Here is a 27,230-nt window from a genome sequence, read left to right on the forward strand (position 1 = left end):
GATTCAAATACAGTGATGGAATACTATTTTAATATCTGTTTAAACATATATTATATATACAAATAGATACATACACACACACATATACGTTGATGATAATATCACTGTTACTTAAAAAAAAAAAAAAAAAAACACCTTACCAAAAACGTGGAACCCAAGTGGGCAGGTACAAGTTTCCCATTCAATATCTCTGGTTGTTTCAACACTGACAACTTGCTTGCATACAGATGGGATCCCTTCAAGGCACATAAATTAGATAACATGGCTCAGTATTTACAGAAGAATGACAGGCAACATTTATTGGAAAAAAGCAACATATCAGGTTTTTACTGCCAGGTAAACAATGTCTTTTGAATTTAAATACTTAATTGAGACTACAAACTTCACACAAAAACTACATGAATTTTTTCATTCGATTAAGTGAATTCCTGATTTAAATTTAAACTTGTCTGGTGGGCTTCAAAATTCTAAATAATGACATATTTATTTCAATGCAGGGGTAGTGCTTTTTGCAGAAATCTGGTCTTGCACCTTTTGGTGATTGCAGGTGGACACATGAAAAATTGGGAGCTTGGCAATTCATTTTGGGCAAGGTGAGGTTTATGTTGATAGTGTTCATTATAATAAAAAATGATAAGGAAGAACTAAATACTTTAAGGAAATAAATGACAATGAAGCTTTTCAAGGATAAAATATATTACAGTTGCCACAAAAACCTTTTAAAAAGTCAGATGTTCTTACTGTAAAAATGTAATATATTATGAGCGAATCAAAATGAGACTTGCCAATCCATGGCAAAGATTTACAGAGTTTTACATAAAGTAAAATATTTGTTGGACAATTATGATGCATCATTTCCATTATCTGTTCATCTTCTTCTAAATAATGTTGGGCAGCTTATTCATGACAGATGCACGGAATTCCTGTTTACTAATAAAAACAATTCTCAATATCTCTAACATGATTGGTTCCCATGCAGCCTGCAAAGTTTACTTTACTTTCGCCTGTATCTCATATTAACTGTATGTGAATTGATATTTAAAGCGTGAATGATACTTACAGTACAAAATTTCATAATCTCCTGAGTTAGACATCAGGTATTGGGAATCAATGGACCAGTCCAGGTGAGTAATAAAGCTGGAATGACCCTGTAAGTAACAAATTAATCATCAGAACAAAAAAGCATTAATATATATTGTAATAAATATGAATGTGATATGTTTTGCATGGACCTGCTCATTGGAACATACAAATATATTTTTAGACACCTTTGAAATAAGGTAACCTTTTTTTTAGTAACTGCGAATTATAAAATCAATTCACATTTTTACTACCCATCTTCACTTAAAATATTCATGGCAAACTGGATAGAATATTAAGTACAGAAATGGCCATTGTTGCAGACGGCTGGGGCCATTACCCAGCCACGATGTGATTATTGTGGAAGGACTTAGGGAGAGAGCGGACTCTGGGCATTAACTCCCCCAGGTTGCTAGTTGGCAGACCCCCTGGGTTGCCGTGGTGCACAGATTCCCGCAGGGCTCCATGGGAGTAGGAGTTTGGAGCAGCCCAGTTGGGTTCATGGGCACTGCCAAGGGGTGTTGCAGAACAGTTGAGCTCTTTGTTGCAGCACTTCCGCCACACCAGGAAGTGCTGCCACAAGAAGATCACCGGACACCTGGAGCACGTCCGGGTGCTCTACAAAAGGAGCCAGCCATCAATATTCTCGGAGTCTGAGTTTGGAGGGTGGTGAACAGAGCTTGCCGGAGGAGGAGTGAAAGCGAGGATGAAAGAGAGTGAGACACAGAAAGAAGAAAACAAAGTACTCTGCTTGATTGTACTGTGCTGCTGTGGGAAGCAAGGGAAAAGCACTTCCCACATGAATAAAAACGTGTGCTGTGTTGCTAAACTTGTGCCTGGTGTCTGCTTGTGTCGGGTTTGGGTGGCTGGAGCGCCCAAGTCAGGTCACACCATAAATCATGCTTTTGAACGGAAATTCATATGTAATCTAAACATGTCAATATTATTTAAAGCTGATCCAAATTAGAATAATGCATTTATATAGGGTAAATAAATATATGCAAAGATAAACAAAGGCTTTCAATTTAAAACTCTAGCCATAAAGAATTCAGTAATATGTGAAAAGGAAAATTGAAATGATATTACCCTTGTATATGTGGATGCAATTCCAAGGTGAGTCAGCTTATTAAAAATACCAAGTAAAGCCCACAATGGAATAGTGATGCACTTTTTTTTCTTGCACAGCTGGACTGTAATAAATATTCATAAAGGCTAGGCAATATGAAATGAATGTTCACCACATGATAGTTAATTGTATACATTTAAAAAGAGCACAGAAGTCAAATCAATTTAACCTTACCGAACACTTTCCAACTCTACTGTATTTCTTGCCTTTTTCACTGACACTGTATATGTAAATGTAATTGTCATGTGAACCAATAGCCAAGAAACTACCATCTGCAAAAAAATACAGAGAAAACATGTTTTAAAAAAACTGTACATCATTTTATGGCACTCAATCTCAAAAATATAAAAAAGTACATAGTAATGTGAATAAATCAATTTATTATTAATTAATTCCCTGGCAAAGTTTTGCATAATAGGGCTTTGGTGCTCAAATTGAGAGCCATGGGACAGCTTAGTGAAAATGGGAGAATATATGATGATTGTGTCTGAGTAACTTTTAAAAATTCTAAATGTAAAGGTTTTGCTTTAAGTACTGTGCAGTAGCACAAACTCCTAGAGTTAAAAATTATTTGCTTAGAATGAATTGAAGCCCCCTCCCCCCTCAAAGAGCAAATCCCTGACCTGCTATAATTTATAAATGACTGTGAGTATTCTTCTACTTTGCTGAAGAAGCAAAGACAGGCTCACATTTACATGGGCATAAAATATAAGCGAAGCAGCTACAGTTCAAGAAGGTTTGAGAAACATTTCTGAAGTCCTCTGCAATGGCACTGAGAAACATATTCCACTGAAAAATATAATCAGAATAAGCTTTTCAACACTGTTTAATAAAGCAGACATTTAAATATCCCTACACTTATTTTTTAACATTACAAAAATATCTTTTTCATTAATTTCTAAGATGCAGGTTATACTCCCTTTAAATTATAATCTATTAACATTTATCATAAAAATAATTAAATATAAAACTGAACTTTTTTCATAAATTACTACCTCCCTACGAATGGAAAATTTTTGTCCGGCTTGGAAACGTGTAGAAAAATGGCTAGAAAACTACTGTATGTTTTAAGCTGTATCATTTTAGAATATATGCCCATGGCTCCTGCAGAGGTATGAAAACATTGAATTCCAAACTATTTCTTTATTGACATGGTATCTTAGCAGCCCAATACAGTTTTCCTAAGTCCTTTAACTGACCTGGCGAGTACTGCATAACTGACAGTTGTTCACTGCCATCCGTATGTACTGTGATTAAATCCTTTGTTTCAGTGTCCAGAACAAGCCACCTGTAATTGAAAAGTAGATGCATTAGCTCTTCATAGAACAGACAGAAAAAAAATTCAACAATTTAATAAAGGTTGTGCAATTTAATGGTGCAAAGAGAAGCGGGAGGACAGTGTAAACAGCAGGAAGGGCTACCTTAACGTGGCCTGTATGCCAAGGCAAATGGCCCTTTGCTGTAAGATACACTAGAGCATGAATCTCCAAGGCAGCAGTGGACAGCAGCTATATTTCGCTATATATATATTCATGGAAATAGTCTTGTAAGAGATAAGAATCAGGATAGGAGTAGTGACAGGAGCTTGCCTAGTGAGGAGTAAGATGTCACTGATTAAGGAAGAAGAATGGTGCAAGGTAGAAGGACTGCTGTACAGCTGGTTTGTTAAGTCTGAAATGTTTAGTAAGCCCAAGCCTTTGTTGTTTTGTTCTCTATATTTGTGTTTCTTTAATCCCTCAATTTCACTGCCCCACTGTATTCTTGGTTTTGTAAAATACATTACACTTTATAACCTTTTACTAGTCTATACAGTTTTCACTTTGGGTATTGGGTCTGCTCCAGACTACCTTTGTTTTGTAACAATGATATATAACATCTCAAAGAAGTTTATAAAAAATAAGTGCACTGCAAATATTATGAGTGTGGACTATGGAAGAAGCGTTCTCAAATTATATAGTGAGATGAGGATTAACACAGAAACTGCAGTGGTGGGAGTTCATGGCTTGTATTTTTAGTCTTTACACAGCATGACTCATTAAGTACTTGAGCTTACATTATTTTGAATTTAAGGATTAAAATCCACACAAATCATGTCTTGCAACCAGTAATATTTAAGTACAAAAAAAAAACAGTTTAAAATAAGAGTAAAAACAAAACTCATTCAGTGTCTTCGTTGACTAAGTAAGCACACCGTGGAACCCTGAGAACTTTGTGGAAGCAATAAAAGCAAACAGTCCATCACTATATCTGTTTTGATAATTCACGTTCAACTTAACATATCTGGATCAGAATTCAAGCTTATTCAAATTGTGAAGACCTCTTTAGGGGAGTATACAGATTTTTTTGAATAGATTATTCTCTTGGTTTAACTGGACTATGTGATTATGATCATTTGTCATGTTAAAAGGTGAAATTCTTCTTCAGCTTCCACTTTCTGGGAGAGGTAAGCACAAACATATCTTGTTATTTGGAGTTCTTCATTTGCCTTGCCATCCTACATTGGAACCCTATGCCCACAGAAAATAAACAGCAGTTCTGGAAAACCTGTACTAGTCTTTTCTGTAAAAATGCCAGTCACATATCAAGATAATAAAGCATTTTACTTTGTGTTTAGTATCACAAGTACTGCTGCAGAGTTTACCAAGAAGTGCCCCCAGGCCAAACCTATGGGACACTAGATGTACTCCTGGGATTTGTATAAAAGGAGGTGCCTGCAACAACTCCATAAGACCGAGTCAGAAGGAGGAGGAGGAGGATGAAGCTTGCTGGGAGAAGCGGAGGAGGCTGTGACAGAGACGGAGAGAGAAGACAAAGCAGTGCTGTGTAATGCTGTGCTTTGTAACTGTGGCTGTGGTGAGAAACATTATTGAAGAGTTTCTCCACAATAAAAAAAAATCTTGATAATTGAGACATGTGTCCAGAGCCTGTTTGTGCTGGGTGTTTGGGGATCATGAGTGCCCCCTGGTGGCTACAGTAATATTTTCACTACTCAGAAAATACTCTAAAACTCGAAAAACATCTGAAATTACACTTGAATATGAATCACAAGTATGTCTTTTTTCAGGCAAATCTCTGGCTTCTATGGTAGATTAAGATTGTAATATCTGTAATTCTATTGTGATTAATTAAAATCAGAAGTAGAGATATCTCTAAAATAGCTGAATTAGATTTCAAAAGCATACGTTTTGGAATCTAAAATGCAATTTTAAGTAGACAAACTTTTAGATTTTTACAATTCTTATTTAGAACAATCAAAATATAATCTCTAACATTTCAAACTGAAAGCCCTTTAGGAGTCAAGGGAAAATGTTACATATACTGTATCACAAAATACATTATGAATACCTCTAAATCACCTTCAGATGAGTCAATACTGAAATGTGGGTATGTGAAACTTTCATTTTTGACAAGATTAAAATATATTTTAGCCTTCTCAAAATCAGATTCTGACTAGCCAATGTGACTATGAGTCATCAATTAAATACATTAAATGTTACAACAGCTGAAAGGGAAGGCAGCAAGAAAATAATGCAAAAGCATCCACAGAAGAGATGACATTTGAGTATTGCTGTATAAAAGCAAACGTGCAAAAAAAGAGAACTCTTTTAGTCAGAAAAAATAAACCAGTGTAACTGGTAGTAGTTAAAAAAGTGAATCAGAGCACCATATTTAAACATTAGCTGTTTGTTATTTAATTAACTGTAAGGTTCTTCACATTGTTAAATCATGAAGATTAAAATACATTTTCCTGAAACTCTTACAACCAGATTACATTTCCATTGCCATAGCAAAGGAGAAAAGAAACAGTAAAGGGTTTATAAGTACACCTGTAAAAACAACAAGAAGGAAGAGACCCATAGGCTGCAACAGCAGAGTTTTTAATAGTAGCTGCCAAAGAAGAATTTACAAGGTCCCAGCACGAGTTTAAATCTAAGAGAGCTGTACCACACAGCCTAGCATTCCTACATGTTCAACTTTACAGTACATTCAAGTTCAACTTCAGTTTCAGGCTGAATTTTAGGCATATTGTGAGCAAATCTGAAGCCTTTTCCTCTGCTCTTCTTACTTTTGTTGCTATGTGTTGATCTGACATTCCATCTAATTTGTCTACCCCACCAAGGAGAATTTAATAAAGGACACATACTAAACAATTATTCACAGGATTTAAAACATATTATAAGCATTTTTCTATATAATAAAGATTGAAAATCTAAAATCTTCACCCCATTTCTAGAATTCCACAAATTGAAAGCATAAGGAAACAAAGAGTATTAGCTTTCCTAAAAAAGTAAAGCTTAGGGCATTTTTCAGCTTGCTTCTCCAAGCTGCGTTTAATGAAAATTAACAAAAAATCACATGCAAACATCAAAAGCAAAACAATGTACAGTACTGCTATAATATTGAAATCACTTTCACACTTGTAATGTTCTTAAGCTGCCAATAGGTGTCACACTTTGATAAGCAATCTTTTTTCCCCCAGAAATGCCACCCTTCTCCCTTAAGGTTTATGCCATAGAGCAAACTCTAACAACTCACCGGCCTGTGTGTGTTCCTATCGCGATCATGGCCCCAGAGGGATGAAATCCTGCTGACTGTGCTGCATCCTAGTATTTATTACCAGAGAAAGGTAAATGAAATTAAGAAGTTACATTAAATAAAACTGTATGAAAATAATTACAGGCAAAATAGAGGTTTAATATATTATCTTCCAAGAATTAAAAAAAATATTCCCTGTGATAACAGAGGAATCTAAGAGGCAGTATCTGTAATTTAAAACAACTAATGTTACAAATGAAAAGCGTGGAGAAATGTTAAAATTCAGAAAATACAGGCAAATTATAAATAATATTAATGTTTTTGAATGATAAAAAGTAGCATAATTTGTAATGCTGAAGGACATTATAAGGGTTAGCGGAGAAAATGTTTTAGCACTGTATAGTGGATAACAATTGTAAATCAAAAGCTGTTTTTTTTTTTTTTGTGGTTAACACATGTTCTGGTATATAAATTACACTATTACATAGCTGGACAAGGGAACATTAACTAAGAAAAGGACAGGTCAGGTCTAGGAGAATGCACTGGTACAGCACATTGCCACATCCACCACATGACGAAAGAGCTTGGGATACTGGTTGGCATACCCCCAGGCAGATATGCGGTCCAGTGCCACTCCCCGGAAACAGCAATCTATCTGCTGCAGCCAGGTGTTACAAGGGCATCCCCTTGGCCTGGTCCAGCCACTCAAGTCCTCAACAATAAGGATTCTGTGAGCCGGACCACCCACTGGGAATTGCACCACATGGCCATAATGCTGTAACTGATGCTCCCTCACAATACAGGTAACGTGCTTCAGTCGGGACTCCATGAGCAACCGCTCGTTCAACACAAAGTCTAACCGGCAGTACCCAAGGATTCTCCAAAGAAACAATTCCAAAGCAGTCCAGTCATTTTCTCAGGTACCCAAGGATTCTCCGAAGAGACACAGTTCCGAAGGAGTACAGTCATTATCTCAGGTCACTGAATACAGTCTATGTCTTGCAAGCGTATAGCAAAACAAGAGGCACCAGGACACCAAAGACTTGAACCTTCATCCTTTTGCAGAGATATCGGGAGAGTCACACATTCCTTTTCCTGTGACCTCATGACTCCCCCATGCTTTCCCAATCCATCTACTGACTTCATAGGAAGAGTCACCAGAGACATGAGGTAATTCAATCTATCGACGAGGCCAGCATTCTCTCTCCACAGTCAAGGCACACTGTTGATGACTTTGCCCAAGAAGTCTTTGAAGGCATGAATATTGGTTTTTAACACTCAGAACCCTCACTCAGTCTCTCGAGAGCCCTGATCAGAGCCTCCCCGTAAAGATCACAGTATCGTTGGCAAAGTCAAGATCAGTGAATCTTTCTTCAACAAACGAAGAACTCTAGTACTTAAGGAGCTGGCAGAAATGTGCTCTCCATCACCCCTGCCCAACAACTTGGCTCAGTGGGATGGTTTGGTAAATACTTTTACACAGCTCAAAGACAAATCAGTCTTACTAAATGTTCAGACTACAGATAAGCACAACAAAAAGACAATCTGAACAGATTCACAATAACATGATGATGATTTCAATACATATACCTCAATTATTTTGTTCCACACAGGACGATGCATTACAGAGTCCCATAAGATAACATGTTTGTCATGACCACTAGTTAGAAACAGAGGTTTGGAGGGATGAACAGCAAGTCCCCAAAGCTCATCTGTATGACCCTAAATAAAAATAGAAAAAAATGCAGTGAGTATATCTAACTGATTTTATTTAGAGAAAGGCAATTACTCAGTTTATTTGCTTCCCTATGCTTTTTCCTTCAAAAAGCTAAGAGCATTCCTTATAATAAAGATTAATGTTTTTTACTGTTAAAAAGTTTTCTTTTAAGAAAGGAATGTACAGTAAATAAGTATCTTAAGTGAATATTTTATTGAACTAGGTTAGAATAAAGTATTAGTATTTAAGCTATTATTACCATCTCTGTAGTTAAATTACTTGATCACCTGGGACGTAGTGAGTTATTTTGGTCTTGAGGCAAAGAAAAAAATAAAGCTATAGATGTTGTAAACTAGAATTAAGTTAGTAATGTTTGTTCATGTACATTCCAACCAAAGGACCTTGTATTCAAACACTACTATGACACAAACATGTCTGCACCCTGTTCAACTGGGATTTATTTTGGCAGCTGAGATCCTAGAATAAATGATGTATTGCCAGTTAAATTTGGGAACACAGCCCATGAATGGCTGGAAAAATTCTTCAAATGATATTCCAGCAGATGACAGTCTCATATTATTTAAACATGTGCAGTGTCAAGGGTACACTGCTAATCGATGTCAAATGTTGAATGATCTCTTTTTTTAAAATAAGAAAAGCACCACAAAGCAGCAGAATCTTTTCCCCAAAACAAAAGCCACACAGCTTAAATTATAGAGCTCATAGCAGCACCTGAAAACAGCTGGCCTTGGGTAAAAAACACAGTACTAGTGCTGAAGACTGTGCTTTCATTTTAGAATGAGAACACAAAGCAAACTATCTATTGCTTCAAAATCAAACTGCACACATTTCTAAATATAAAATTATGAAGGGTAATACTTTTAATACTATCAAATACAGTAAAGAGCATATATGCAAAAATCCCCTATACCTTGCATTTAATATTTTTAGAAATTCAACAATGTTTTAACAATCGTTCTTTATAGCTCTCTTTAAATGTAATACAAAACGCAATAAAAACAGGATATTATGCCTGTGAAAACCTTATGATTGTCACACTACAAATCTGCCTTGGGTAGATGTTTCAAAAAAAGAACAGATTATTCACACACATCATATAAGATGAGCCAAGCACAGTTTTTCAAATCAGTCATGCAATACTCTCAGATACACTTTTGGCTCCTTTGTTTTTCTTTCCAGGTTTAGAAAAATAATTAAAAAATAGAAATAGAAAGGCAATGCTTAGGAAACACAACTTTACGGAGATGTCTAAAAAGCATAACCTTGACATTTTAGTTTTTTATATATTTTACATTTGCTACATACCACCAGAATCAAAAGTAAAACTAACAAGATACTTTTTTCTGTCCAATACATTATTAGCAGGAAGAACTATTGCTTTGTGGTTTCTAGTTTTTCAGATGCATTTAAAGAAGACATACTTAACAGGAGACAAAAATATCAGTTGTTAAGCAAGTAGCAAGAAATGTGCTGGTTTGAGGAATTATAAATCAGGTCAGAATCTTTTAGGATACAGGAAATTGATGGAATGGCCCCAGCTCAGTTAATCTTTTACATGCAATCTTTTAAATCTTTGTTTTTACATGTTTTTAAGCTATTTGTGATGTAACTAGTTTCAAATATTTACCTGTGTGATTGGAGTAAAGTCACCCCATAAAGTGCCCTGAAGTACAAAATTTTTGGTGGTACCAATGAGAACGCTTTCTCCTTTGCTTTCAGCCACTGTTCGTACAGGTCCATACATCTCAGGAATCTAATTGGGGTTATAAAAAATAGCAAGAGATTTAACAATAAAATAAATTATTTGGTTTTATGATTGAAACAGTGGCACATTAAATCTTAATCTTTCCTCTGATTTACTAAACTAGAATCTTTTTTTTGCGAAATATTCTGACTTTTTAAAAGAAGCACACAGGTGGACAATAGTTATGTTCTTTCTATAGAGAGAGTCTACTGGATGGCTAGAATATCAAAAATTCAACACAACATACAGTAAGGGTATGATTTGTTTTTCATTATGTCAGTGATAAAGTAGTTGCACCCAGACAGACCTTAAACTGGTATTTCTACATAGACATACATTTGCAGCAGATGTTAATACAAAAAAGGATAGATAAACAAAAAAACAAACAAATAAATAAAAGAATTAACTTTAACATCATAATCTGTAATTAAATACAGTATATTACAAGACAACAAAAAATTTGAATGAGTAATAAATCCATCCATCATTGAATCCAGTTCAGTGTCATAATGGCCATAGCCTACTCTAACAGCATCAAGGGAAAGCAAGAAGCAACTCTAGATGAAACACCAGTCCATCACAGGGTATATTCCTGCATCCAGGATCCTGGATGTGTGAGGCAGCAGTGTTAAACACTGTACCATCATGCTGCCAGGTTACTTACAAACAATTTAAACAGTCTGTACCCCACCTTCAACTCTTTAATCAAATACCATGATACAACTGCCACACAGAAATGGAAATAACAGAAAATTAAATATTCTATAAATTGTGACCTGTTGGGGGGTTCTCTTAAGTCAACCCTTCACTTAAAATGACTCACAGACACCACATGGTCCAGTCCCAAGGGTTTTTATTTATAAAAAGAACAGTTCCAGGGAGATACAGGGCACAGGCTATGCACTTAGCACTTCTTGGTCTATCTCAACAATACATGACTTTTTCCCTGACCTACCTTTCTCTCCCCTCCCCCTAATCAGTAAAGGTACTAGAAGGTTTCTCTCTTTTCTCTCCACTTTACTCTACATCACCTAGCTCAGGGAAGGAGGCTGCATTTAAAGTGTAACTATTGACTACTTCCAGGGTTTCAGCCAATCGACTGACCAATGGTTCTAGGTCATTCCTGACCTACTGGGAATTATACCACCATCCACTTAAAGGACAAGGCAGAAAGATTTTTTGTTGCAATCTAAGAGTAGCTTCCTCCTGCTCCCTCGAAGGCGGGAGGTGGTATCTAGTCCTCCTTTGGCCACTTCCACTATCCCACCCAGAACAGGATCTACAATTCCCTAATTGCACCTTTGTATCTCATTTGGGTATTGATCCCAACCAGCTCCCCAACTGCACAAAAAAAAAAAACCTTAGCAATGTGTCTCTGTACATTGCTGACCTTCACAACATACATTGCTAATTAGTGATGACTGTGTTTTTACACAAGACATACTGCTTACCTCAACTGTCTGGATCTTTTGATAGTTCTCATTCCAGGATATAAGCCGTCTGTCTTTCCCACCACCTGATACTAAAACACCACTGCGCAGCATACAAAGTGCAAAAATACCTCCTTCATGTGCTCCTTGAATTGCATAAATAATTCTGTTAGAACCTGCAAAAAAACAAAAAGCAAAGTGCTCTCTTCACTGACAATCTTCACCAAATGCCACTCTCTAGATTACTTAGTTACAATCAAAGACAAAAAGAAAACTTGTTTTTGGCTTAGTTCATTACATCAAGACTGGTATTAATGGATATCACATAATTTCAAGACGTTTGCATTTGTTATTTCATAAATAGATGTTTCCTAAAATTGCTCGAGTATTATTTCAAACGTCAATATAACTTTTTCTTTGCAGTACTAGAGTAAGTGAAATACAATTGCCCACAAAAAAACCAATTTGGCCAGAGATGTCTGGTTGCAAAACTTAAGACTTACAGGGAATTACTAACATTTGAATTGGAAGGGGTAATTTAACGGATGACAGGATTCGGTGGTATAATTTTGCATTCTCCTTTACAGTGTGCACTCGTTCTGCTCCGAGCCATCTGTGTTGGACTGTCAGTTATTTTATACCAATCAAATTTAAAGTTAGCTTCTGATATTGTAAATGAGGAACTTCATGTTCTGCAACAGAAATCCGTCAATATCAGATTCACTAAGCTCACCGAAAGCCCTGTCCCAAAGATGAACATAGCCTATATTCTAAGATGGATTATCAACAAGATATTTTTATGAAAATTACAGGTTACATAGTGTTTATTGAGTGATGCGAAAACAAACACACACATAAGTCAACTTTACTTATACCGATATAGCTTATGTTTTCAAGCTTTGCCCAGGTATTATTTCAAAAGTATGCTCTAAATTTAAAGTTGGAAAAATTATTTTAGTCTGAACACCATCAATCATTGACCACAATTTGAAATTTGTTTTGTTAAGAAATCACAAAGTTAACCTAATGCATAATAGAGTCACCTAATGGTTTGCTTGAAACGAATGCCAGTCCACTGAGGAAACCGTAAAGACACAAAAGAATCCCAACCACAACGGGGTACAAAGGACTAAACGTTAATGTACAGAACCATGCTGCCTACTATAACAGAGCAGGTGCCTTTTAAAGAAGGGTCAGGGTGCAAGGACAAATAAAAGGCCACTTCTCCTTGGCTGGAAATGACACGGAGATTGGCGCTTAAAGCCACCTCTGTTCCAGAGGCTATAATAGTTGAGGAGAAATTGGGTTGTACATTCAAACAGAGTGCCAAGGTCTATAGAGAAAAAGAAAGAGATGACAATATAGAGAAAAAGAAAGAGATGACAATAGGAGAGCTTTACTTTAGTACACTACTAGGAAAGTAGGTGAGGTGCACCACCAGACAGATAGACGTGTCAACCTTTAAAGGTGGGCAAAGGGAGCGGCAAGTTTAATGATTTGCTTTTGCTTATGTTTAACTTTGTATTTTGAGTTCTCTTTTTTGTATACCTTCCAGTGACTATGACTATTTTTTACTGACAAAGGTAGTTTATACTTTTTGCTTTTCTTGGTGTAATTCTGGTTGTGGACAGCTATAAGTTTGAATTTTTCCCTTTTTTGTATTTTTTCCAATAATTACTTATTTTTGGTTTACTTCAGGTGGTGGAGGGCTGCTACTTTATTAAAGTATACAGGTATGTAACTAAGGTTTGCTATTTTCTGACTTATAAACTATACATAATATAATATTGCAAATAAAACATATAATTCAGTAACAGGGCCGCACAGTGGGAGACCTGGGGTTCAAGTGCTGAGTGCTCTATGCATAGAGTTTACCTGTTCTCCCTGTATGAAAAAGCATCCTCCCACAGTCTAAAAACATGCAGGTTAGGTGAACTGTTAATGCTAAACTGGCCCCTTTGATTTTTGTGTTAGTGTGTATGTGTGTGTGCTTATTCATTCTGTGATGGGCTGCTGCCCTGTCCAAGGATTTTTCCTACTTTGTGCTGGATACTTTCTGGGATAGTGCTCTTGCTTCCCTGTGGCCCAGCTTTGGATAAGTGGATTTAGAACACAGAAATGGATAAAATTCAGTAATACAAACAGCCCACAATTTATCTAACCAGTTCAGATAAAGATGATCTCTATCTCATAAAGTTGACACCATAGTACAATTTAATTTGTATTAAATCACTCAAAGTTATCAGTCCCGAAGAGCAGGTAAGTATGTCTACTGTAGTAATGTCCTTCCTGATAGACAGCAGGGGGAGACATGACTTGTGCCTCTAGCATTTTAGGGCCATATTAACAGTTATACAACATGATGTAAAAGACCACAATTGAAATTTAAAAGCACTCAAGAGCCAAATGTCAAAAGTTAAAATCATGCAATGTAAATCTGTGCACTGTTCAGGACAACACATGTTAATAATCACTTCATTCTCAGTAAACCCAGCACAGTTCATCTCCAGTGAGGCTTGTTGCTAACTGCAGAGCTGAATTTAAATCTTGTAACGCCAAAGTGTTTTTCAAACCTTCCAAGCTACCTATACTGTATAATCAATACAACTATCTGGTCTACTATATTCATACCTAATAATAAATATGTGCTCACATATGGGAAACATTTACATACCTTTTCCCCAAATTAGGATATTACCACTGGAGTCACCAGTTATTGTGTCCCCATTTTCTGAAAAAGTCACACACAATACAAACTTTGGCTTTTCTTGCTTCTGCATGAAAACAAAAGTCAGTTTTATACACAAAATTTTACTAATTTTGAAAAGCTTTATAAAGTTGTCTGTTTTAGCTGGATTTTATTAAGAAAATTAAACATTGACTTAATAATAATAATAAAGTTCATCACATAGCTATTTGGTTTATTCACAGGCAAATACACAAATGCCACTCTTACAAAAGCACCATAAATTAGGCCAAGTCCTTATTTTTTTTTTTTTTTGTAACTGCTTTTTGTACAAAGTTCCCAGAAACCAGCTGTGCAATGTTATAGCTCAGCTGGTTTTGGCTCCAATATGCTGAATCCGTGGTGATCACATTTAAATGAGGCTACAGTGAGGTGATTGTTGCACACAATTTCATGTATGCAGTCAAAACTGTAGTGAAAGCATTGTTGCTCTGAGAGGTGTTTTATCAAACATTCTTTATTAGTTTGAATACATTTTTAGCAGTACCTTTTCTGCAAAATGAAGCCAAAAGGGAACTATAACTACTTGCAGTTTTAGCTGATGACAGTGTGCAGCACAACTTGGAAACCTTGACCCATAATGATAAAGTACTTATGCAAATACCAAAAATGCTTCAAGAAATACACATCATGTAAACTGTAACACTGTACACAAAACATATCTCCATATGGTTTTGTAAATATCCATCTCTTTTATGTTTGATAATGCCAATGCATGTTTTCTGCTTAAAACAGAAAAATACATGGAAAGAAGATATCAGCCTGGTTCTGGCTGCTGTTGGTACCTGGTTTTAGTGGAAAAGCAGCAAAAGGGTAAAATTTCACAATACTATAAAAGACAAGTTTGAATAATTAGGAAATGCAGGTAACATTGTATTAAATAGTGCCAATTTTCCTGGTTTACCTCAAAGAGTCCTTGTTTTTTTACAAGACAGCCACCTTCCAATGTCCAGAAATACAAATGTGATTTTCCACAGGTCACAATAATGTTGGCATCTGTAGGATGGAAGTCAGCAGCAAACACAGCTTCATTTGAGCACTGCCAACAAAAGAGAGATTTAAGTGCTAAATTGGAAATAAATGTAAAACATTCCAGATGTTGTAAATGTATAATAAAATAATTGAAGTGGACCAAAATAATTTCACTACACAAAGCAGCAGATGTCTGGCACCAATCACAAAGCAAGTTGAGTCAGTATGCTCCTGGGAATACACTACATAAGATTCACAAAGAGCACAATGAAACATCACCATTAAGAGGTCATATTTACATTGCAACACTTTGCATGCAACTATTTGGGGCCCGGTTTACAGGCATTGCTGATTATTCAACTAAACACACATTTAAAAATCTATGGAAACTGGGCAAATATTTTTGTTTAGAATAATTTACTCAAAAAGAATGTGTGAAACTGCAGGATGAATAACATAAAGAGATATTTAACACACACCTTCAATAAAAATGACAGCAATTTGAGTTGTCAACAAATTAACTGCAGAATAAGTTATTTTTACATAAAAGCTACATATTGTATTTAACTGTAAACTAACAACTTTATACAAATATAAGAGAAGATTCTTAAATTTTAAATTACATTGTATAGCATGAAAGTTATAACAAACATTGGTTTGTAAACATATAATTCATTATATTGATTTAACTAGCTGAGGGCTGTCTTATGCAGTAAACATGGTCACTTCATTCATTCTTAATGTAAACATTCTTCTTATTCAACTGGGTCAATAATAATGTTCTGATAAGAGATGCAACATATTTTCAGGTGATGCAATTCAAATTAACAAGAAGACTTTTGCAGTACTAAGAAGATCACACGCAGTTACCACACTGAACTTCCCATCTAAACTAAATATGAATGATGTCACATTCTCAGCAAAGAATCTGTGTTCAACTCTGGATTTAGACAAATAGCCAAAAGAAGTAGCAAAAACATTACAATACTAAACTCTAGCACAGCCACAATACCCTGAATTTCAGGTACCTTAAGACCTAGAATTAATGCATGTACAGAGTACATTAACTCTGGCTCATCTGAAAAAAAAATTAAATGTTGTTGCAGAGAAAACAACACATATTCACATTTAAAATGAAGGGTTGGCTCAGCATGTCAAGCAAACCTTAACTATGTGAACTGCACAAGTGAAATTGGAACATCAGTAGTGCTTTCCCACTGTACCAATGTTTTCCGGGGACTTTTAAAAACCCGGGAAATTTTGTAGCATTTCCATCACAGGAACTCGGGCTACTTGGAATCACAAGTACTTTTTTTAGCTCCTTCTTCAGGGTATGCACTTTTCATTCAACCAGAAAGTATCGTGGATGGGATTCAGGCAATGAATTGTGCTGATTGGTTGACCACAAGTACTGACTCCATATTACAAATCTATTAGTAGTTCGGACTTCATAGAGTTATAGGTCAAGATCGAGCACCACACTTGCACTGCATCACTATTCATAGCTGCCTCTCTGGTGCGCTCTGTTACTTAACACATCAAAGTAATAACATAACCTTCCCTGTGAAGTAGCCATCACTTCAAAGAAATTAGGTGTGGGGGGTTCCCCCTTGTGGACTCCCAATCACATCTTACTTCACACCACATCACATATTTTGCATAAAGTTTGCTGTTCTTGTTGGGAACATGGGTCAATACCAGAGTCAGACCTTGAGAAGAAAGCAAAATGCTACCCAAAAATCAAGTAAAAAAAAAACCACATAATTTTAAGCCCTTTGATCAAACACACTACAGACAACATAAAAGTCTTTTGTGTCTTGTCCAGAGTGTTAGTGAACCATGAGTTATACAACGCGGACCTTTAAATTGATAGTGGTGATGTGCCGTTTCGCAAGTTCACTATGCAGTATGAAAGTAGAAGTGTGCTAAGTATAAAACTTTTTCATAAATGAAGAGTGTTCAGCATCATTAAGAGCATCTAGATATCACTACTGCATGTTGTATTCTTAGTCCTTTCCTCACAATTGGCAGGATTTATATTTACTTTATACATATTGTAACAAGAACACTCTTAAAAAGGTCCTCCTTATCCATAATAATATTATAGAAGACAAAGTCTAATTAAAGGGTGTGATTATTCAAAAGCATGGGAAAGAGGGTGGAACAAACAAAGAGATAACACAAGTAATCAGTAACAAGCTTGTCGGAGCCTATCTTCACTGATCTGATACCTCTAACTGGTGGTGTAGCTCAGCCATGTGCCCTCCTCACATTACACACAAAAATGATATGTTGACTTTTTCCTTGACTCTTTTTGTCCTGCCACTGAGTCTTTGCCCAACTTACCTCCTAAATCTAGGTATAATCTTGTGGCCACTTCAGCCCTGGCTTTGAATTATGTCCAGAATCATGAATTGGTCTATACTGTGTTGGTGCTACTGAGCCACAGTTCCCTCTGGTGGACACCAAGCATTCTATGGCCCTTAAAAGAAGGGCCACTTAGGAAGCCTCTCAGCTGTTGTTCTTAAAAGGGCAACTGGGTCCCACTTCTTATGCTCTCACGCTATGTGCTACTACTTACTGTAGCAAGCTGGAAAGAAACTACTAGCATCTAGTCAATGCTCCTGGACTTTCCCCTTGAAATGGAATCCATGTTCCACTCCAAAGTCAGGTCCAAGTACATTTAACAGCTTAACACAATGCAATGTAAATCGAGTGAATTATAACATTGGCTGCTTCGCAAATGTAGCAGGAGCTCAAGACACAACATTGCTGGTATACATTTTTTGTTACCGGCATTATAGGTTAGGTTTTCCATGCAGCACAAATTTACTGCAGAAAGCATTGCTTACTAGACAGTTAGCAGCAGACCTGTAAGAAGGTTGTGATTTTACTCTTTCATTTCAGTCTGGTGGATGAAGTGATTATGGCTAAAGGTGTTATCTTTGCTATGTCTGTATCTCTGCACACTTACTGAATGGTTTAAAAGAGGTTTTTATCAATGATTTTAAAAAGATGACAGAATTTATGCTTAGTCTCATGATTAATTACCAGCTCACACCTGAGGCAAAGCAGTCATAAATGCAGACCAAAACCAGTTGGATTCAAGTCTTATTAATGTCGCAAGCTTCTTTTTAAGACAGAATGCAAAACCAAGCTCTTCAGTAACTAAAACTATATTAGATCAGTTTGTTTAGTATAAAATTTTCATCTGATCTTTTAATTACTTGATTCAATTAAAATTGTCAGTCTTGATTACTATAGGCCTTTCAGAATCACAACAGGCAGTGACGCAAAATCATAGTTTTACACATAAAGCAAAAATGAGTAATTTAGTCCTTTCAAGTAACATGACGGCATGTCTTTTATATATTTGAGGCTTTTTGTGATTCAAAGAAAAGACATAAGCAAATGGAAGATATACAAATTTTATAGTGCAGAGATTCCAAATCAAAAGAAAAAAAAAAAATCAAGTATTCACTTTATTATGCATATTGAAACCGTTTCCTTCTTCTAAGAGGAATTAAATCCTGGCACATCTGTCTTCTATGACATGTGATGTGAAGGGAATGTGCCAAAACTGAACCATGGAACAGTGATTTTACTCACAAAAAATGTCTTCAAAACAGCTGGGGAAAACTGTGCCAGTGTAGAAAGTGATAGCCAGTATCAAAGTATAACAACAAAGCACTTCACAATTCTTAATAACTGACTAGAAACAATCCAAGTAACACCCACATTGGAAATTCGAAGTATGCAACAAGATTGAGAACTAATATAGTAATTAGGATTTTGAAAATCTAGTAGCCAAGTTAATTTTATATACTGAAGCCAATGTTTCAGGTTTACAATACTTTTCTGCTTAACACAAAATGCACAATTGTTTTCCACATGTATAAATAGAACTAGCTAAATTCAAAGCTGTAATGTTTATTTATCACACTGAATCTTTTAAAAATACCTTGACATCAGCAAGTCTCTCCACTTTTTGCCAGTCCCATACTGAGAGAATATGGTCATTGGAGTCATCCACCATGCAGAGGTTACTGCCCCCATTCTGTAAAGTACAGATATAAATAGGCATTCATTTTTCAAGGCTGATTACTCCAATACTGGTTATGCAATAACTTTCCTGTAGTATAGTTTCTATGGAATTCATCAGGTTTGTCTGTAAATCTTAAAAACACACTAATCATTCTTCCTGGTAAAATTTCATGGTCCCAAACAATTTAAAAAGAAAGATAGAAAAATAATCATGTAGTAGAACTTACAGATTTTGAGAATGAAACACATGTGACAGCACGATCACAGAATCCTGTCCCAATAACGTGAAGTGTGTTCAGGCTGACTGAATCCCAGACTCTTACATGTGGGGGTAGCTGCTGTTGAGAGGCAAAATTTAAATGATTAAAATTTTACTTATCACATATTCATACTAAGCCTTTCTTTACATTTGTACTAATCAAAGTTAGCACTACATACACAGAACTTTCTTCAAAAGGCTATATATACTCTTGTTATGTTCTAAAACTTTCCAAACAAGAATTCAGTAGATTTTTCACCTGAAAGACAGTTTAAGTGGTACCTTACAGTAAAAGCCGTAATTACCATCAACTGCAATAACACAGGTCAACCTCTGAACCTTAGGATAGGAACACACAATGTGAGGTGCAATTTAAAAATATCCTCTCTCTTACAGAAGGAACACCTTCATCCATGCATTCCAATGCATATGACTTTGACCTTTTGGACTTAGGCATTTTACAATGTTTATATATAAAAACACTTGACACTAGGAAAACATATTAACATATTTTGAAATCATACTAAGAGGCTGAATCTTCAAAAACAGTGTTCAAGCGATTTACAATAAATTGGGTGATAACTTTAAGGAAGAATTCAGCAGCAGATTTATCAGACTGAGCAGTTTATACTAGGATATAATTTATATAGTAAAATATACATTTACTACATGGATACTTTCCTAAAAGTTAAGAATATGTATTGTCATATCTTGAAAATATATCGTGAGAACACTGGAGAGATTACATTAATTCATTCACTCTTGACTTTGGTAAAAATAAATAAATAAATAAATAAACAATCATGTAAACTGAAATTAAAAACTGCACTGCCCGTTAATGCTGCTTTACATTTCATAAGAAAAATTAATTGACAATGCATGCAGAGAATAAGCCTTGGAATAAATTGCAAACTTGGTGTTTTATGACTCAGTGTTTGAAAATATAATTGCTTACTAGCACAGCTACCACTTCATCCTTTTACAGGAAGGTCAGTAAGTAGACTTTGGAAATCACAAATTTTTTATTTTAACGAAATGTGAGGATATTGATAAAGAAAAATAAACATTTTTGTAGTGTGAGGGGGGAAAAAAAACCAAGTAGATTTCTGACAAAAAAGTTTGAGTGAGAAGTCATTGGAATTTTCTAGATTCCTTTTTAATGGCTTCAAAATATATGACTCATCTCCATCTGCATCACCATCATTATAGACTATGAGTCGGATTACAAATAAAACACATTCAGAATTGTGAACTTTTATATTATTAAACTCATATTTAAGGTCATAGATGAAAAAAGCATGTAGACCTCAAGGAAAGAGGGTAACTGGAGTTCAAACAACAAGATAACATTCAAATTTGGGCTTGATTTACCTTGCCTTCACTAGTTTGTTTTCCTGCTCTTCACAACAGAGGATTTCAGACAATGTCCAAATGGTTACAAATAGTCCAAAAAGCTCATAAAGCTGAAATACCACATTAAATAATTTCTAATGACCTGAGACTCCATTAGCTCAAAGTCACACAGACACAAAAACAGAAAATTCAGTTCTACTGTCACTCTCCGTAGAAGTGGGTGTCCTGTAAAGATCACTGCAAGAGTGCAGGTGTTTGCAATACTTGAGAAGATGACTAAAACATTAGGATAATAACTAAATGTCAACAGGTGTCTCTTGCACTTGATAATGTCTATAATAAAATGTTCGCAATAAGAAAAACAAGACTGGTGTTCATTTGAGACGTTCATATTGACACCACAAAAAAGAAAGGAAAAAGTAAATATACACCAGTTTAAAGTAAATATACACCAGTTTAAAGTATGCTAAAGACCACCTAGATATTCTACTGAACTTGTTGAACAATGCTATGTGGACAAACGTGTCAAAAATTAAACTTTCTAACAAAGGTACATAGAGAGATATTTAGAAAGAATGACAAATCACACTAAAGCATTATCCTAATGAATATAATGATGTTTGGCCGCTTTAATAGTCACTGGGGGAGCAACAAATCCTATGTTGCCTTGGAAAATTCTATTGGAGAATAACAAGGCATCTGTTTGTGATTTTGAAGTTTAAAAGTGACCCTAAACACAGTACACATTTTACAATATCCAAGTCAAAGTCCTAACTTCATTCTTGCTAAAATGACGGAACAGGATCTGAAGAAATACATCTTGGAAATACACTCACTGGTCACTTTATTAGGTACAACTGTTCAACTACTTGTTTAATGCAGTTATCTAATCAGCCAAACACATGGCAGCAACTCAATGCATTTAGGCATGTAGACATTGTCAAGGTGACCTGCTGAAGTTCAAACCCAACATCAGAATAGGGAAGAAAAGTGATTGAAAAGATTTTCAATGTGGCATGGTTGTTGGTGGCAGACGTTTACAGAGAATAGTCCAAAAAAGCGAAAATATCCAGTAAGCGTCAGTTCTCTGGGCAAAGATGCCTTGTTGATGTCAGAGGTCAGAAGAGAATGGCCAGACTGGTTCAAGCTGATAGAAAGGCAACAATAACTCAAATAACCACCCGTTACAACCAAGGTATGCAAAAAAGTACTTCTGAATACACAACACGTTGAACCTTGAAGCAGAGACCACACCAGGTGCCACTCCTGTCAGCTAAAAACTGAGGCTACAATTCATATGGACACATCAAAATTGGACAACAGAAAATTGAAAAAATGCTGCTTGGTCTGATGAGTTCTTATTTGTGCTGTTAATTCACATAGTAGGTTCAGAATTTCTGTCAACAACATGAAAGCATGGTTCCATCCTGCCTTGTATCAATGGTTCAGGCTGGTGGTGGTGGTGGTGTAATGGTGTGGGGGATATTTTCTTGAAACACTTTGGGCCCCTTAGTACCAATGGAGCATCATTTAAATGCCACAACCTACCTGACTACTGTTGCTGACCATGCCCATCCCTTTATGACCGCACTGTAACCATCTTCTGATGGTTACTTCCATCAGAATAACATGCCATGTCACAAAGCTGAAATCAAATCAAACTGGTTTCTGCAACATGACAATGAGTTAACTGTACTCAAATGACCTCCACAGCCACCAGATCTCAATCCAATAGAGCACCTTTGGGATGTGGTGGAAAAAGGAGCTTTGAATAAAGGACGTGCAGCTGAAAAATCTGCAGGAACTACAGGATACTGTCATGTCAATATGGACCAAAATCCCTGAAGAATGTTTCCAGCACCTTATGGAATCTATGCCACAAAGAATTACAGCAATTCTGAAGGCAAAAGGGGGTCAAACCCAGTACTAACCGGGTGAACCTAATAAGGTGGCCAGTGAGTGTATAAAAAGTGTATTGTGGAGAAATACCTCCTAAACACCACACAGGACTGACCAGCCACCACAGGAGCCATTTAGTTATTGTATAAGTTTACCAACTTTCACTCACAACTGTATGTCAGCAACAGAGGAATCGGAGATAAATCTAAGGAATTTGCATCCATATGGAATCTCATGCTGTATTTATATTCTCCAAAAAAATAATTTGGAAGATGGATTAAAAAGCACTGATTTACAAGGGGTAAAGCTGTGATTCCCCAAAGACAAGAAAAAAATTAATTCACAAAATATTTGGAGCTTTTACTTTTCAGTATTGCTAAAATGGTCAGGAAGGAAGTTCATCTACTCATCTATTGTACCAAACACAAGAAAACATCCTTAAAAACACTTCATAAATTGAAGAAATATGCTTGCGCACACGTGTGACAAATCTGCTTTGGATCAAAATATGTATGTTTTGAAAACAGCAAAGCTCTATCCCCCTGCCCCCACCAAACTCAATGAGAAAATTCACTTACTTTTCCATCACTGGAGGTGCCAGCTACTTGGCCTGTTGCTATAGTGATTTTATCTGGATGGACTGCTAGGCTGTTTTAAAAAAAAATAAATAAATAAAAAATAAAAAATGAAAAACAAAGGTAAACACAAAGTCCAACCTGCTGGAAAAAAACAACAAAAGGGTTTTCAATAACCATTTAGTTAATGACAATAATATAGTTTAAGAAAATATCACACACCAACCAAGGCACTACTCTACATTTGTCAGGTTCACAGTTCAAGTTCTTTCTCAACAACCCATTAATCCTACTATTCCTGGGAGAAAAGGTGCTATATTAAGTTCAAACAACATTGAAATTAATAAGAAATTTTAAAAACTTCAGAGTGGATTAATAAATATTTAAAAAAGAAGCTCCAAAAAGAAAAAACTGTTTAATATGGCATATAAGACTAATGATGCAGAGTGAATTGTAGAGCGTATGAGAACATAAGAGCAAAACATTAAGAAGGATATCAGCAAGACTAAAATACAGTTGGAGAAAAATATAACAGATAAGGCAAAAGGTGACCCAAAGAGATTCTTTTGGTATTTTAGTAGTAAAGGAACAGTCAAAGAGGAGGTGAAGTGCATCAGAAATAGTAAAGGGGGATTCAAAGATATAGACAATGGAATAGCGGGTGCCCTAAACTTACATTTTTCTGAGATCTTCAAAAGTGAGCAAGTGGATAACCTCCCAGAGGTAAACAGGACTACTAAGGAGGTACTGAGGGATTTGGAAATTGTAGAGGCTGCTCAGATTAAATAAGATAAAATCAAACAAATCACCAGGACCAGATAATATTTGCCCTCAAGTTCTTAAGGACGCAAGGGAGTACATATATAAAGCCTTGACACATATTTTCAAGGAAGTCACTGTGCACTGGAGAGATTCCCAAGGACTGAAAAATGGCAAATATCCCATTATATAAAAAGGGTGACAGGGCAGATACAAGCAGCTATAGGCCAGTAAGCTTAACCTGCATCACAGGAAAATTAATGGAAGGAATTATTAAGGATAAGATTAAGCAACACATGGCAAGGACAGGAGTTAGTAGGAACAGTTTCAGAAGAAGGAGGTTGTGTTTTACTAACACGCTGGAATTCTATGAGGAGGCAACAAAAGGTATGATCAAAGTGGAGCATATGATACTATTTATCTTGACTTTCAGAAAGCATTTGATAAGGAGCCACATGAGAGATTGGGCATCAAACTAAAAGAACTGGGAGTTCAGGGTGATGTTTTTAAATGGGTGCAGAATTGGCTCAGGCACATGAATCAAAGGGTGATTGTGTGCGGAACATTATCAGAATTGGCCGATATTAAGAGAGGTGTTCCACAGGGATCAGTGCTAGGGCCACTGCTATTTTTAATATATATAAATGATTTAGATAGGAATATAAGTAACAAGCTGGTTAAATTTGCAGATGATACCAAGATAGGTGGATTAGCAGATAATTTGGAATCTGATAAATCATTACAGAAGGACTTGGATAGCATAGCCTTGGACAAATTTGTGGCAGATGAAATTTAATGTCAGTAAATGTAACGTATTACACATAGGAAGTAAAAATGTTAGGTTTAAATATACAATGGGCAGTTGGAAAATCGAGATTACACTTTATGAGAAGGATTTAAGAGTCATAGTGCACTCTAAGCTATTGACTTCCCAACAGTGTTCAGAAGCCATTAAGAAGGCAAACAGAATGTTAGGTTATATAGCATGATGTGTGGACTTCAAGTCCAAGGAGGTTCTGCTCAAGCTTTATAATGCACTGGTGAGGCCTCATCTGGAGAACTGTGTACAGTCTTGGTCTCCAGGCTACAAAAAGGACATAACAGTACTAGAAAATGTCCAGAGAAGAGCATCTAGGCTGATTCCAGGGCGGCTACAGGGGTTGAAATATGAGGAAAGATTAAAAGAGCTGAGCCTGTACAGTTTAAGCAAAAGAAGATTAAGAGATGACATGATTGAAGTGTTTAAAATTATGAAGGGAATTTGTATAGTGGATCGACAATGTTGTTTCAAAATGAGTTCATCAACAACATGGGGACACAATTGGAAACTTGTTAAGGGTAAATTTCACAAAAACATTAGTAAGTTTTTCTTTACACAAAGAACAATAAACACTTGGAATCAGTTACCAAGTAGTGTGGTAGACAGTAAGACTTTAGGGACTTTCAAAACTCCACTTGATGTTTTTTGGAAGAAATAAGTGGATAGGACTGGCAAGCTTTGTTGGGCTGAATGGCATGTTCTCGTCTAGATTGTTCTAATGTTCTAATAGGTCACTTTTGTAATGTTTAAATCACAGGACAGATCAACAATTACTTAACTGATAAAGACAAGATACTTACAGTATTAACATGTACTTTCACAAACCCATAACAACCAATTCAGCTATTTAACACCATTAAATAATAAAAGCAGGAAACAAATCTCTGCTGTATTTGTCTAAGGCAGGAACAACAGCTGTTTGTTACAGATCTGGATTAAAAAGTAGACAAGACAGGAGGTTAGTAGCACAGGCATACCTATTTAGCAGTGTTTATTTAAGGGCAAAAACTTGGAGGCTTCAGTGTTACACACAACATGTATGTTCATTCATAAAGGTTAACAAGCCACTGCTTCCAAGTTTTGAAGTAAATGCAAGTTTTAGACAGTGCTGACCTCCTAAATGCTAAAATCAGACATAAAGAATCTAATTCAACTAATGTGTATTACCAAGTACAGTAGATGACATCACCTTTAAACTGTACAAAACTCTTCAAGTAATGACCTCTAGTGTTAAATATTAGATAAACAGGAATGAAAAAAAATCAAATATTCAAGTTCTCTCTGAAAAACAAAAATAAATGAAAATGTTACATTGGGTGAATACCTCTGTTTGAAATGTTGTACTTTTAACTACTGTTTTATTTCATATTGTTAAGGCATTTATCTTTTTGTAAATACAATTCAGCTGTAAAGAATTTGCACAAACTCAGAATGTTTTATTGTAGGTTCCGGAAAAAAAAAGAATACTGGATTAATTTCACTTAGAAAGTGTCAATTTATGTAACTTATTTTGCAAAACAGAGCAGGTTCTTATACATGAATTACTTGAACAAAGTGCTAGAAATCAGACTCTGTTGTCACTGAAATGATCTCTTTTAGCTCATAAACTCTGGGAATGTACCTCACAGTGAAACAAGCGAAGCATAGGGCACACTTGTTTATTGCTTGATCAGTTCAACAGCAGGCAGACTGCCTTATTTAATTACAGTGCAGTCAGTGATTCTTTACAGAATTTATTACTACCATTAAATCAATACATTCTCCTCTTCAAACAACTTTACATTTACAATGAGCTGGAAATAGCATAGCTGCTGTCTTTAAAAATACTGTATTAGTCTCAGCAAAAATTATATCAGCATGAATTTATTTTTAAATTTTTTTTTTCAATAGATTAGAATTTGTATAGTTTTATCAAAGAAAATATATACTGCTGTGCAATATACCTATTTACTGTGAAGCTCTTTAAAATTACATTTTCAATATTTTCAAAGAGACATTAAAGCAGGCCATAGCCAAGAAGGTAATCCGAACTACAAATGGTTTCTTTATCTCTTTTTCTACTTTAGAAGAATCTTCATATTCAGTGGTGCTTTTGTAACCCCAAAAACCAAGTGTTTAGTGTAAACAAGTACTGTAGATGTGATTCTCC

At 35.7% G+C, this 27,230-nt stretch overlaps 1 protein-coding gene across 10 annotated transcripts in view; it reads right to left on the reverse strand.

The window, feature by feature from the left end:
• eml1 (EMAP like 1) overlaps positions 1-27,230 on the reverse strand; it is a 191,754-nt gene that overhangs the window by 3,037 nt on the left and 161,487 nt on the right. For 9 of the 10 annotated variants that reach the window (XM_039740941.1, XM_039740946.1, XM_039740938.1 and 6 more), the window contains 13 exons: positions 23,506-23,575; positions 19,644-19,754; positions 19,334-19,429; positions 15,305-15,439; positions 14,329-14,428; positions 11,676-11,830; positions 10,108-10,233; positions 8,333-8,464; positions 6,743-6,810; positions 3,406-3,494; positions 2,381-2,478; positions 1,061-1,148; positions 141-236 (listed from right to left, as the gene is read on the reverse strand). In XM_039740941.1, coding sequence (XP_039596875.1) covers positions 141-236; positions 1,061-1,148; positions 2,381-2,478; positions 3,406-3,494; positions 6,743-6,810; positions 8,333-8,464; positions 10,108-10,233; positions 11,676-11,830; positions 14,329-14,428; positions 15,305-15,439; positions 19,334-19,429; positions 19,644-19,754; positions 23,506-23,575 — 1,364 coding nt within the window. The remainder of the gene's footprint in view (positions 1-140; positions 237-1,060; positions 1,149-2,380; positions 2,479-3,405; positions 3,495-6,742; positions 6,811-8,332; positions 8,465-10,107; positions 10,234-11,675; positions 11,831-14,328; positions 14,429-15,304; positions 15,440-19,333; positions 19,430-19,643; positions 19,755-23,505; positions 23,576-27,230) is intronic. The other variant, XM_039740939.1, reaches the window with a different exon arrangement.

The sequence above is a fragment of the Polypterus senegalus genome, chromosome 18, assembly GCF_016835505.1.
Source record: "Polypterus senegalus isolate Bchr_013 chromosome 18, ASM1683550v1, whole genome shotgun sequence".
NCBI classification, from domain to species: Eukaryota; Metazoa; Chordata; class Cladistia; order Polypteriformes; family Polypteridae; genus Polypterus; species Polypterus senegalus.